At 40.5% G+C, this 14,067-nt stretch overlaps 1 protein-coding gene across 2 annotated transcripts in view; it reads left to right on the top strand.

Annotated features, from left to right (window-relative positions):
* The window catches only part of GSDME (gasdermin E), a 359,256-nt gene that overhangs the window by 152,916 nt on the left and 192,273 nt on the right, over positions 1-14,067 (top strand). For both annotated transcript variants that reach the window (XM_077491303.1, XM_077491304.1), the window contains exon 4: positions 7,320-7,491. In XM_077491303.1, the coding sequence (XP_077347429.1) occupies positions 7,320-7,491 (172 nt within the window). The remainder of the gene's footprint in view (positions 1-7,319; positions 7,492-14,067) is intronic.

Raw genomic sequence — 14,067 nt, 5'->3', positions numbered from 1 at the left:
GCAAACAAAATGAAGATTTCCTATTTAGAATAATAAGCTGTCAAGTTAGTAACCGATTCAATAATACAGTTTGTAGTGTACATAGATTTGCAAAACAATGGGATAAAGGAATATTCCTGAACACTGTTTTTATCTCATGGTTACTGTGAACATTGTGTGAATGTATCAATGCAGTGCATGTTATCTCAGCTTGGATTCATTGAATGAGTTTACCAAAAAATTTAATATTGCAGAATATACAGCTTCATGCTACATAACCAAGCTCTATTTCATGCATTTTTAGATAGATTTTTACTCCGAAAGCATTTTATTAAAATTTGATAAAAATCAAAAAAATTTATTTAATTTTTTTTTTTTTTCAAAAAATCATTGATTTATATCCACACTGGTCATATGTGAGCTTCCTGATTTTGAGAGATTGAAGCCTGGTTTTCTTTCAGTCTGTACTTGCCATATACTGTTAATTTGTTAGAATCAAGGAAAACATTGAATCTATTTGCCAACTGCCAATTATCCAATGTATCCAGGAATCTAAATGTTCACAGGTGAATGTTGGTTTGTTAATCTGTTTTCATAAGCATGTACCTGTTTGTCATCTGTGGCTGCTTGAAAAAAATCTGTCATACGCCTGCCGACACAATTTTGTTGCAAGTCATAAAATAGTCACAAATAAATACCAATTAGAACTTCAGATCATTATTGAATTCACTTACTGCAGGCATGTCCAAAGTCTGGACCGCGGCCAGTCGCGGCCCGGTTTTGAACGGCCCGTCTGGCTGCCTAAACCAGCCTTTCTCAACCAGTGTGCTGCTGGATCAGGGCTGTCGGATGAGCCTGATCCCCTGCCGAACTGTACATCAGCACTGTGATAAGCTCCGTCAGCTTCAAAAGTGAAAGTAAGCGGGGTGTGCTGTGCTCTCTGCTTCCCCCTACAGTGCTGAATGCATAAGCTGGAAAGGTAGAGTACTGTGCTAGAAGCTAGATTTGTTTTAAAAGGGCTTTATTCATGTGTATTCATGTGTATGCATGTGTCTGTATGTGTGTGCATGTGTTTGTTTGTATGTATGTCTGTATGCATGTGCATGTGTGTGCGCGCATGTGTCTGTATGCACGTGTGTGTCTGTCTGTATGCACGTGTGTGTGTGTCTGTATGTGTGTGTGTGCACATGTATCTGTCTATGTGTGGGCATGTGTCTGTATGTGTGTGTGTATGTTACTTGTGTGTCATAGCAGCCAGGACTGCTGCTCCTCTGAACAGCAATCCATGCACAGATCGCTTTTCAGAGGCATTTGAAATGTGGTAAAGAGGCATTGGGTTGCCTCCTCACCACCTGTTTTAAGCCTGAAAATGCAGCATCACTATACTGCAACTGTGCAATCCACACAGTTGTGGGGTAGTTGAAGTGCAGGCCCATTTACCCTGGGTATACCTCCAGCTGCAGCCACAGCACGTGTACACCCCCAGCTGCTCCCTCTGCAGCTAAAGGGGGAGGATTTGGTGGTGGTAAAAATAGGTTAACCATGTGGTTTTACTGCCCCTCCAACCTGACATGTGAACAAGCCCTTGGTTCACATCTGTGTGGCTGAGTGCTACGTGTAGGGCATCCCATTCATTTCAATGGGCTTTCCTACCCACAAAAATGCAGGGAAAAAAGTCCCCAAGCTTTTTTTTTATTTTTTTTTTATTTAAATTGCACTGCACCAAAAGCACCCCACATTTTTCAATGTGTGGGGTACCATTAAGAATTAATGGTACCCCTAAAGTGCAGAGCATTCGTCTGTGTCGGGAACGAGCACGACAAAGGCAAGAGAATTCTTGTGGGACAGTGTATTAGTGCTCGAATGAACACACTTGGACCGAATTTTAATGGCTCTAAGAATGTCAGGCAAAATGATCGGCCCTCACGCATGTTCACTTCATCAAATCTGGCCCTCTTTGAAAAAAGTTTGGACACCCCTGACTTACTGTGAATGTCCAACTCCCTTATATTCCAAACTTCTCCAGTGTATAAAGGGGCAAGGAGCAAAGTGCTAAGTGCATTTACTTAACCAATCAGCATTCATTTTGGTGAGGTCAAATCAGTAGAAGAATGATATTGATACTTCACTGTGGTCCATGCACTTTTTTTTAATGAACATGCTTAAACCACAGCTGCTGTCCTCAGGTGTAGTGCAGCGTACCTGTGGGTTGGTATGAGTTGGCTGCACTATTCTATAGAGTTCTATTATATCCTGTGGTTTTGGTGCACCTTCTGAAAGCACACCAAAACTGCAGTACATAATAGAATACTATAGGAAAGCGCAGCAAACTCGCACATACACTGCACTAGACCTGCTCTGCGGTCAGACCACACCACATCAGTGTGAAAGGGGCCAAAGCCACAATGACCAATTTTAGCCTAGGTTCACATTGCAGCAATTTGGCAGGCGATTTGACAAGTCAAATTGCATGTCTTATCGGCGGCTATTGCCGGTGTTGTGTTGAATACTGTCCCCCGTCGGATAGGGTCCGCCCTGTACTGCGCTTGCGCAGTACGGAGGACAAAGAGACGCCGCAAGTCTCCGAAGATGCGCGGCGCCTGCGCACTGAGTCCAGGTTCAAGCCCCACCATCCAAGTGGACATAGTCTTAGAATAAAAAATTGCTGAGCAAAGCGAGGCCGTGCCCGAAGCGTGGTGAGCGAAGCGAGCATGTGAGGGGCCCTGTTACTAAGTGCTACCGTATGTCCACTTGCATGATGGGGCTTGAACCTGGACTCAGTACGCAGGCGCCGTTCATCTTCAGAGACTTTCAGAGTCTCCTTGTCCTCCGTACTGTGCAAGAGCTGAGCCTGCGCAGTACGGGCGGACACTATCCAATGGGGGGACAGTTTTTGGCAGAACACCGACAATGGCACGTTCCAAATCTGTGGGACGTTGCATTGATTCCCAAAAGTAGTTTCTGTACTACTTTTAGCGACTTCGGGTGCGATTTGTATGGACATCTGTGCAGGAACCCGCACAGACGTCTCTGAAATTGCCCCCAAAGTCGAGACTGACATGCGGGTATGAAATCGTACAATATCAGCTGAACCCGCTCAATTTCAATCCTGCTGTCAGTGTGAACCTAGGCTTAAAAATATATATATTTTTTTAACTATTTACAAAATTACTGTTTCACTTAGTAAGGAAAATGCGCAAAACCTGCTAAACAGACCCCTAGCAAATGTATGGATTTTCCTGTTTGGAGAGGAGCAGTACTGTTTTTCCAGTCCTTTCTCCGCTCAGCACTTGTACTGCAGCAATGTCTTGGGGAATTAGTATTCATTGACTGGCTCTGTACCTCTGTACTTGAGTAATCATCCTGTAACGAGATGTAATGGAGAATAGAATAGGAGAATACAGGGTATGCCAGCATCTTTCATTCTGCTGAGCAAAGTAAAAATAAGATGTACAAGGGCCAAACCAGTTTCATTATAATATTTACAGAAACACAGGGAACAGATGGTTTTAATATGTCCTTACAGCCTGAAGGAGAAAGGGTACAAAGAACCAGTAATGGAATATTATAATTTTTAGATTCCTGAAGTGAAGAACATGGACTTTCCAGAACCATGCGAACAATTACACATTTTTCATGTTATTTATATTTACAAAAGGTGGGATTTATCAAAGATAACACAGCGTCCATGTCCCCTGATGTTCACAAAGTACACTCCCAGTCTTCTGAATTTTTAATGTGATCACGATGTTCCATTGATTATTTTTTTTTATCGGTAATTCATGAAAAATGTATACAATGCTTTTGTTGTGTAGCGCACAGGGACGTGAACATACTGTTAGTGCTTCTGTGTCCACAGCACATCAACAGTTCAAGGTAATTTATTTAGTATGGCTTTTGAGAAGCAGAAAACATTTTCTCTCTTAAAAAAAAAAAAAAAATGTGAAGTATTTATAGCTTTTAAGAATAGCTTTAGAGCACAGGGGTAGGCAACCTCTAAAAGGTGGGGATCTACCTGAACAACGTAGGAGAGGTCAAAGTGTGAACCAGTGTCTCCTCCTTGCACCTGATTTAAAGCTCTAATTGCTGTACTACCCTATTGCAATTCCGTGCATTGCACGTGATTGCAGTGCCTGCTTCACTTGTAAATGAGCCCTTAGTTGCATTCGGCAGCAGCACCCTTAAGACTCATTCACGCGTAAAGTTGGGGGGTGGTAAAACCCTGGAGTTGAGTCGCAGTTTTGGTTTGAGATTTGGTGCGCTTTCAGAAAGTGCACCAAATCTGCAAGATAAAATAAAAGCCTATGGCTAAGCACAGCAAACTCGCAGGAAAGCTGAAGGTATACGTCACAGCACCTGCGGTGTGAGTAAACCGCATCAGTTGAAGGCAGCCCTATATTATTATGCCAAATGTATTGCTTCACACTGACCTGAAGATCTCTTTTGTGCTGCCGGTGTCTTGTAAAATAGTGTCCTCCATCAGATGGTGTCCCCTGCGTACTGCGCATGCGCAGTACGCAGGAACACAGATTCCAAAAATTGCCGAGGATGAACGGCGCCTGCGCCGTGAGTCCTTGTTCTATCCCCACTATCCAAGTGGACATAGAGTTAGAATAAAAAAGAGCCGAGCGGAGCGAGGCCGAGCCCGAAGCGTGGCGAGCGAAGCTCGCCCGCGAGCGGCCCTCTAAAATTCTTAACCCTATGTCCGCTTGGATAGTGGGGCTACCTCCTCCACTCACGGCGCAGGCGCCGTTCAGCTTCGGAGTTTTTCCGCATGCGCAGTACGGAGCGGACAGCATTTGATAGGCGGACACTATTAGGCAGAACACCGGCACCACTCTGGAGTCTGCTAGCCAGGATACGAGGCAGAGTGCAGTTGGTATCGCTACGTGTGGAACTGTAGCCAGCACTACAGAGGAGGAATCAGCTTATGGGGCTCTTGCTCCCTACTACAGCTCCAACTTTACAAGTAGTCCCTCTGCATTGCATCTGAAATAGCAGAGGTTAGCAAGCCCAGACCGCGAACTACCAGTCACCTGTATGCAGCAGGTTGCTGACTCCCATTTTTTAGAGGAATTATTTCAGTTTGTGAGCTTATTAGGGCACAGAGGTGAGGATATATTTAATGGCTTCCTTTACCCTTGAAAAGTACTAAAAGGTTTTTCATACTTTCATGTGGTTGCTACAGGGCTCCAGTGTACCTTTTTCTGTGAAGCATTCATGTGATTTCTGTGTTCACCCAGCAGGTGGCACTGTGGTAACTATTATTTTAAATAATAAAATCACCATTTGAATCTATATTGCTCTTTTTGTTGCAGTGGGGGGGGGGGGGGGGGGTTAAACATTGTAAATTCAATAATTGTTTCAGGTTCCATGTAAATCAGTGACTGAAAATGGGAGGGGGGGGGGGGGGGGTGATAATCAGCTGGAAATAGGGGGTGTGAAGGATTTTATTATTGTTACTATTATTTTTGTTTTTTTAATATGATTCATTTTATTGCTGTGCCAATGGCCTTCTATGTTTTCCAGCAACTGTAATTAAATTTAAAGGGCAAAGTTCATTTTCAGGAGTATTCTGCATTTTCTTGTTATTTGAATAAATTATTCATGTGCCAATAACCTTTTAAACTGAGTCGCTGATTATTTTTTATGAACATTTTTAATTTTGACCATTTTATTTATTAAAAGGTTTTTCATGTTTTGTGAAATTTCTGTGAAATAAGAGACATTTTTGGTATATTCTAAGGGTGCTTTTTAAACACTTGTATGTTCTTCACAAGTGCAGTGCCTGCATTGCACCACAAGAGGGAGACATGATATACTTGCTTATAATACTTTTTAAAAGTTAAAGTAAAATGAAAACCACAGTGGTAAATCCTACATGCAAACTGTATGATAGAATGAATGCAACTGTTGTCTGATATAGTGAATGAGGGTTAAAATCCCAAACTGTATGCCTTAAATTAAAACTATTGATCTGATCTTTAACCACCTGCCTGTAAAATCCCTTTACTATCAGGCCATTTTTTAGTTTTCAGAGCCGTGATCGTTTGACAATACTCAGTCATGCAACACTGTACCCAAATTATTATTTTTTTACACCAAATTATCTTTCTTTTGGTGGTGTTTAATCATCACTGTTTTTAGGGGGTGTGCATTTTTTTTCTTTTGCTATATAATGAGGGGGAGCCATGAAGTGCTGGAGCAGTATGAAACCTCCCCAAATTACCCACTTATTAGAATAGATCGCATAGACTGCATGTGAATGTGATGTATGGGGGGGATGAAGGGGTTAAAACAAATCCCACAATCAATTGCAACACCTAACTATGATCTTGCTGCTGCTCTGCATTCTTTTTTTCAAAAGTCAGCGGCCTCGCGTCGAAACACGTCACTGTCCACATAGGCCAGTTTCAGCGCGCTTCTGAGCTGTGGCCACTGGCCGGGACTGTATGCTTATCCCTTCACTGATCACAGCTATGAGAGGAACAAGATCAGCGGGAGGATTGTGCAAAAAGTCGTCTGTGTATACCAATGTCGGATAACTATGGAGCCTCACAACCAAAAACCACAAACCTGATTTTTCCTATTGGATTATCTGGATTTTCAGTTGCCAGATTAAAAAATTTGAAGATCCAATTGATATTTTTTTGGAAAAGAAATAAAGTTTTGGATTTTAACCTTTCATTCACTATATCTGGCAGTTATCCTTAAGGCTGCGTTCAAACCTGAGCATTTTCAGCTCGTAAAATGCTCATCTCAAAAATTCAAAAATGCCCAACAAGCAAAATTCCATTCATTTAAATTGCCCCTGTTCAGAGCATTCTGTCGCCTGAAGTGCAAAAAAAGTACATGAGCTTCTTTTTGGGCAGATTGCAGGTGGTCTTCTGCTTTTTACATTGGTGACCTTTTGACCTGTACAAAATAGCTGTAAAATCGTGCGACTTTCCTCCTGAAAACGATACGCTCAGATATGAATGCAGCCTTAACCTCCTATCATCCACGTTGCCTGTAGGATTTAGTGTGGTGGTTTCTACTTTAGTCATTTTGTTGTGGTTTATAAAAGATGTTTTTAAACCAGCTGCTGAAAAGTACATTTTAGTCTTTTCTGTAAGGCATGCAAGGTTTATAACAAATACTTTTTTTATTTTTTTATTATTATGTTACAAGTGTGAAACTAAAATTGAATGAGTCCTAGACAGAATTGGGACATATTATTTAGAGATATGTGTGAATTTTTTTATTTTTTTCCCTTCTTTTTAAGAACGCTTGTAAGTAGTGCAGGCTGGAATTTAAGTTCATCTATTTTATTATATCCACTGTTTAAATTGTTTTTGCAGGAAGATAAACTTGCACCACCCTTTCATAAAGCAGCTACATGGTAACAAGCATGACTTATTGTGTATTGTGAAAGAAAAGATTATAACCACCCAAAAGTGCGTTATTTCAGAACACACACAGATGGAGGAAACGTTTGGTGGGAAACTTGGCATTCAAGCAAAAAAGGTTAAGGTAAGAAGGGTGTGCCGTGCATTACGAATACATAGCCTGATGCACCAGGTTTTGGGATTTTTACAATGCATTATTGCCAGCATCACATGATAGACGAAAAATTACTATATAAATTTGATAGATCTGGTGTCCTAATGGGATAATGTCTAGATTTTTATTTCGTTTTATTTCCTTTTAGGCCCCTGTCATGTTTTCGCACCCCGTTGCAAAAATACAGTACAATAGACGAAGATGGACCCATGCTGCATGCATGTTATGCTGAAACTTTGTGCCTTAACACAACACATGATAACACACAACACAGTGTTTTTTAATATGTATGCAGTACTGCAAAATTAAGATGCTTAAGGCTGGGTTCATGCCAGTGCGTATTTTATGCAGGTTTCCAGGAGATTGTGACTGACTCTCTATGGAGCCGATTCACACATATCTGCTGTGGCTCCAGTGCGAATTGCACTGGAGCTCTGTGCGTCTTTTGGTCAGTTTCAGCTCCGAATTCAGCCTAAAATTCAATCTAAAATCGAACCTGAAATGGTGAATGGAGACGCACCAGACTCCTGCTGTGAGCCGCTACCTTCTCAAGTGTGAACTCAGCCTAAAGTGGTAGTAAACTGTCACTGAAATAAAAATTAACTGGGGCCCCCCTGCAGCGTTAAGTCATAATGTACTAGTATACACCGCATACTATCACATTATGACAGACTTGGCTGTAAAGCGTATCCCTCCTGCTCAGCTTTGTCACTGATGCCCAGCACTGTCATCTTCACCTGGTCTTCCTCTTGGGTTCGCTAGTTCTGGCTGTGTAGATGATAGGTATGACACGGGTATGCCGTCCCTTCAGAGCGCATGTGTTGGTGACATCACCGGCAGCATCACTTGTGAATATCGCCTAAACTGTTCAAGTTTAGGAGATATTTACTGTACCCACAGGTAAGCCTTATAATGTTTGTTTTCCTATCTATGTCCATGTTCAGAAGATTTCACCTCACTTTCTGTCCCAATGACAATTGGATTTTGAAAATTGTGGGTTGTTGTGGAAACAAGCCTTGGTGGTAAAGCATCAGTGGAGACACCTTTTTCCCATAACTCTTACAGGAGTGAATTTCCCTTCCTAGAGGTAGATTTTCTGTCACTTTCTGTTGTTGCCCTCTGTAAGTAGGTGTCGTTTGTAAGTCAGATTTTTGTAACTAGGGGACCGCCTGTATTGGGCTGTTTTGGAAAAGTGTGTGTGGGGGGGGAAGTCCTCCCTCTTGCTTATCTGCATAGGTAATTTTTCTGTTTCATTTATTTATTTATTTTTATTTAATATACTGGTGTATTGGTGTATTATTTTTTCAGGGTATTTGTTGGCAAGTTTCTCTGTTTTCATTGATCTTCAAGACCGTAATATATAGACTATTAGCCCTGATAAGTATGTTCTAGCAAAGTGCATGCTGTAGAAGCAGTACTCTGCCATGCAGTGCGTCAAGAATATGAAGGTTTCAAAGCCTTCGCTAGTTATTGGAAATGTTTTATGCTTTGAGAATGTTTGTCTCTAAGCCATGCAGAATATGGCATTTCAAGGCTACATTTTGCTTTTATCAGGTAATCCAGCAAAATGTCTTCCAATTACCAGTGAGCATAGCAAAAATATTTTGCAAGAAAACAAATCTTTCTGTTACAGATAGGAGTCTTTGGATCTTTTGATATTGCAGATACTCCACTCAGGAACTAATAAAAAGTGGGCTAACTTTACTGTTTCTCTTTTTTGACATTTTATTCCCTAGGGTCTCTGCTAAAATATAATGTTTGGGGGCTCAAGTAATTTTTTAGTAAAAAATATTGATTTAACTTAAGAAATGTGTCAGAAAAAGATTTGGACTTTAACCACTTCCCGACCGGCGCACGCCGATGTACGTTGGCAGAATGGCACAGGCAGGCATATTGGCATACAGGTACGTCCAATTTTAAATGCCGTTCCGGTCGGGACCCCCGTGAGTCCGGTCGCGGGTCCCGCGGACTCGATCGCCGCGGGCATACCCGCGTTCGTCTCACGGGGTGGCTGAACTGGGAGATGCCGTTGTAAACAGCATCTCCCCGTTCTGCCTAGCAACAAGTGACGCTGATCTCTGCTCCATGTGATTGGAGCAGAGATCGGTGTTCACTAAAAGAAAGCCCAGCCCCCAACAGTTAGTAACACGCCCCTAGGAACACTTAACCCCTACACTGCCACCCACTGGTTAACCCCTTCACTGCCAGTGTCATTTACATAGGAATCACTGCATTTGTATAGCAGTGATTGCTGTATAAATGACAATGGTCCCAAAAATGTGTCAAGAATGTCTGATGTGTCCGCCATAATGTCGCAGTCACAATAAAAATCGCTGATCGCCGCCATTACTAGTAAAAAAAAATATTAATAAAAATGCCATAACTATCCCCTATTTTGTAAACCCTATAACTTTTGCGCAAACCAATCAATAATCGCTTATTGCGATTTTTTTTTTAAACCAAAAATATGTAGAATATGTATCGGCCTAAACTGAGGGGAAAAAAATGTTTTCTTATATATTTTTGGGGGATATTTATTATAACAAAAAGTAAAAAATAATGCGTTTTTTTTCAAAATTGTCGCTCTATTTTTGTTTTTAGCGCAAAAAATAAAAACGCAGGGGGTGATCAAATACCACCAAAAGAAATCTCTATTTGTGGGACAAAAAGGACGTCAATCTTGTTTGGGAGCCACGTCGCATGTCTGCGCAATTGTCAATTAAAATGACGCAGTGCCGAATCGCAGAAATTGGTCTGGTCTTTGGCCAGCAAAATGGTCCGGGGCTTAAGTGGTTAAAATTCCTTCATTTACATGTTATTAAAAACTTGGCAGACTGCCTGGATTTTTTCTTTACACACAGAAGTTTAGCTCTTTGATCTAAGAAGGAAGAGTTAGTTACATGTTTCATGTTAAAAACTTGGCAGACTGCCCAGATGTTTTCTTTTGAAAGCTGAGTGAGCAGATAAGTCTCTCCATTTGTTATATGATAGAATCGATAAACTCTGCAATAGAGATCATCAGGGGGGTCGAATTGAGATCATGATTTTTTAACAATTAATTGTGCAGCTGTATTAGTGAGGTCCTCTGGGAGAGGTTTCTGTGAGCAATAGACTGTAAAGTAATGTAATAACATGAGCCGGTCTATCAGGGTGATGTCAAAGAGGGCTTCAGATGTAGTAAAGAGCAGAAGTCAAAAAGTTATAAATATCGCAGCCGCTGGGCAACAAGAATGTTAAAGGTTTACATTTTCCTGTTTCTGTGGCAGAACATATTAGTGAGGGATTTTGGGCATCTCATAAAAAGGTTTTGTATTTTCAGTACCTGGAGGAACATGCGTGTTCTCCATAAAAGGTATGAAATTACCTATATATGTAGGGAAAGGCTAAATGGTAAATTAAAGGATTTAGGGCCGTTGGGTATCCAAGGAAGAAGGTGTGGGAGATCAGACAAGCACTTTTTCAATAGTTACCCAAAGTTTATGCAATGTATTATGATGTGTCATTAGGGAAGATTTCTTTCTCTTTTTTATTTATTTATTTATTTTTGTTTACAAACTATTTTTATTTGGTACAAAATGTAGTACAAAGAGAATACATAAATATGACAGAATAATTATGATAATAGCGAGAGGTATATAAGAAAATATAGAAAAATGGTATACAATGCGGTAAATATATATTCCCATAGTTTGTGATTAGTGTTAGTATACATTTTGAATGTGGACTATAATAGCACAGTATATGAGATAAAATGGCCTCTTGTGCCTAATAATTTTCAAACAGGGTTAAAAAAAGATATGGAATGTTTAATCCAAGGGTCCCATTTTTTATTATATAAACGGATGGTATTCTGTGTGATATGGAATTTTTTTTCCATAAGATTAATATTATTGATTCTGGTTTTTAAATGTTCTAAGGAAATTGATTGTGATTTCCAATGAAATGCTATCAACCAATGAATTGCAACACAGGTTGTATGTATTAATCTCATATGTGTGGAGAGACTAATGACAGTAGGTAAGATTTCTAATATAATTCCAGACGAGGAAGTCCCACACTTAATGTAATTTTATGTCTAACGAAGATGCCATATTTTGAACTAGAGTTTTCTACACCAAATATATTGAAGTAGGGCAGATTGCAAATGTTTGAAGGAGGTTTGGGGAATAAAAACTGAGGCTTTTTGAAAAAAGATAAAGGAAGTGAGGCAAGATTATCATGTTAAATAAATGACAGATGGGCACTCTTAATTTTTAAGGTGAACAACAATATGCTCTAAAAGAAATAAATAATAGAGTATGTAGTTGTATAAAATCTCTAGGGATCTGAACTCTTAGGCCGCGTACACACGGGCGGACTGTTCGCCCAACTTAGTCCGCTGAACAGTGTTTCAGCGGACAATCCGCTCGTGTGTGGGCTTCAGCGGACAGTTTCAGCGGACAGTCTGACGAACAGTCTTTCGGAATTTCCGTAAGACAGTCCGTCCAAACTTAGTTTCAGCGGACAGTCCGCTCGTGTGTAGGCTTGTTCGACAGACTAAGTTTCGCGCATGCTCAGAAAGGATTTACACAGCGAAGGTTGCATTGCAGTGTATTGGACGTCGAATTTCTCGTCCCGTCGTACGTGCCGTTCACGTCATCGCGCACGCTTTCAGCGGACTGTTCGTTCATCGTGTGTGGTCAAGTCCGTTCATACAAATTTTGAGCGGACTGTTTGTCGGATTGTCTGACGAACTTAGTTGGGCGAACAGTCCGCCCGTGTGTACGCGGCCTTAGATGTGTGGGTGCTTGACTTTGCCAGTGGAAATAGAATTCTGTTGATAGGACTTCATTTTGTTTACGTTTCATGGAGACTTTTATTACTTCAGATTTTGAGTAATTCACTGTTAAAATTACTCAATGCTTTCAATCAAGTAAATTTGGGTAGAATCTGAGGGAAAACAGCTTGCGGGTTCAAAATATATAGCAACATGTCATCTGCGTATAGACCGAGTTTGTGATGTGTTGACCCTATAGGGATTTCACAGATTTCTGAATTTTTTACGATTTGGCTACTGCCAGATGTCCCATAGCAAGTATATTGTATATAGCTATGGGGAAAGTGTGCAGACTTGTTGAGTGTCATTGTGTGTATTAAATAAAATAGATAATGTTTCATCAACTCTTATTCTAGCGATCTGGTGATGATACAGTGCCAGAATCCAAGATAACATAATGGGAGGGCTTCCATTCTGGACCAGAATGGAAAATGAGAAGGACCACTCCGAATGGTCAAACTCCTTTTCTGCATCAAAAGACGTAATGGAATGTCCTGCAGTTAAGTGTTTTTAAGAAGGGCCAAACATTGTATTCTCACGCACTGCTCGATTAGTAACAAACCCAACTTGTTTTCTACGGATGAATTGCAGAATAAATGGAGTACATGTGGATGCTCCTATATGTTGACATAGCTCTTCAGTCTTACATTAACGAGGACAATGGGCCTATAGCTAGAACATTGGGTTTCAGAATAGGGGATTATGACCTTCTTTTGCTTGGTCAGTAAATTGACAATCTGAATAAATTACATTAAATGCATTTTCCAGAATTGGAAATAGGGCTGTAAAGAAAAGTTTTTTGTAAAAAACAAAAAAACAAAAAAAAAAACAGTATAGCCATAAGCCCAAACTTTTGCCTGCAGGTAGAGCTGTAATGACCTGGTAAATTTCCACCACAGTAAAAGGGTCAGGAAGCACAGCTACAGCAAAGGGGTCTAGGGTAGGGTGGGCAATGTCTGCGGCGTAAAATGCTAGATCTGGATTTTTGGGTAAAGATAGAAGCCAAAAGTCCTTGTGTGTGTGTGTGTGTGTGTGTATAATCTCAGAATAAACCTAAAAAGCTTGAGCTATTTTATCCAACTGATGTACTAGTTGGTTTGTGGACATTTTAAATATGGGTGCATAAATGTGAGTATCTATCACTAAGGGAACAGGCCATATCTCCATTTTAATAGAATAGTTGATGATGGGCCCCTGTCTCAAGACGCCTTGATCAAATATTAACAGTTTGCTTCTGTAGTCATTTCTGAGGGCTAGGCTTAACTAATGTTGCTTTAAGAGTGTGGTCTAATACTTGTATCTCTCAGAGAAGTTTAGTTGCAGCTGCTGATTTCTCCTTTTTTTTTATATGTGATCCATGAGTTGTTAATATGCCCCACAGCACACTTTTAGGCATTTCTCATTTAAACGTCCTATTTCTACCAGCTGTGTTATCCGCCTGCTGATCACTGCCCTTTGTATGATATTACTGGCAATGAAAATCTGGCTCAGGTTGTGGGTAAATATCAGACAGTGTCAAATACAGTCAAACCTTGGTTTGAGAAAGTTTTGCATGATGAGCAATTTTTTTTTACAAAATTGTGACTTGATATACAAGCGATGTCTTGATATAAGAGTAGCGTCATGTCACAACTGAGTATAAAAGAGAACAGAGGCACCTCTAAGTGTAGCAATGTGGTTACATTTAATGAAGGTACAACATTTAGAAACTCACATGGTTGATTAAAACG

Source organism: Lithobates pipiens, unplaced genomic scaffold (assembly GCF_037356315.1).
Source record: "Lithobates pipiens isolate NorthernLeopardFrog02 unplaced genomic scaffold, aLitPip1_a1.2 Scaffold_19, whole genome shotgun sequence".
Lineage (NCBI taxonomy): Eukaryota > Metazoa > Chordata > Amphibia > Anura > Ranidae > Lithobates > Lithobates pipiens.
Note: the sequence above shows the minus strand (reverse complement) of the source record. Positions and strands in the feature narration are given on the sequence as shown.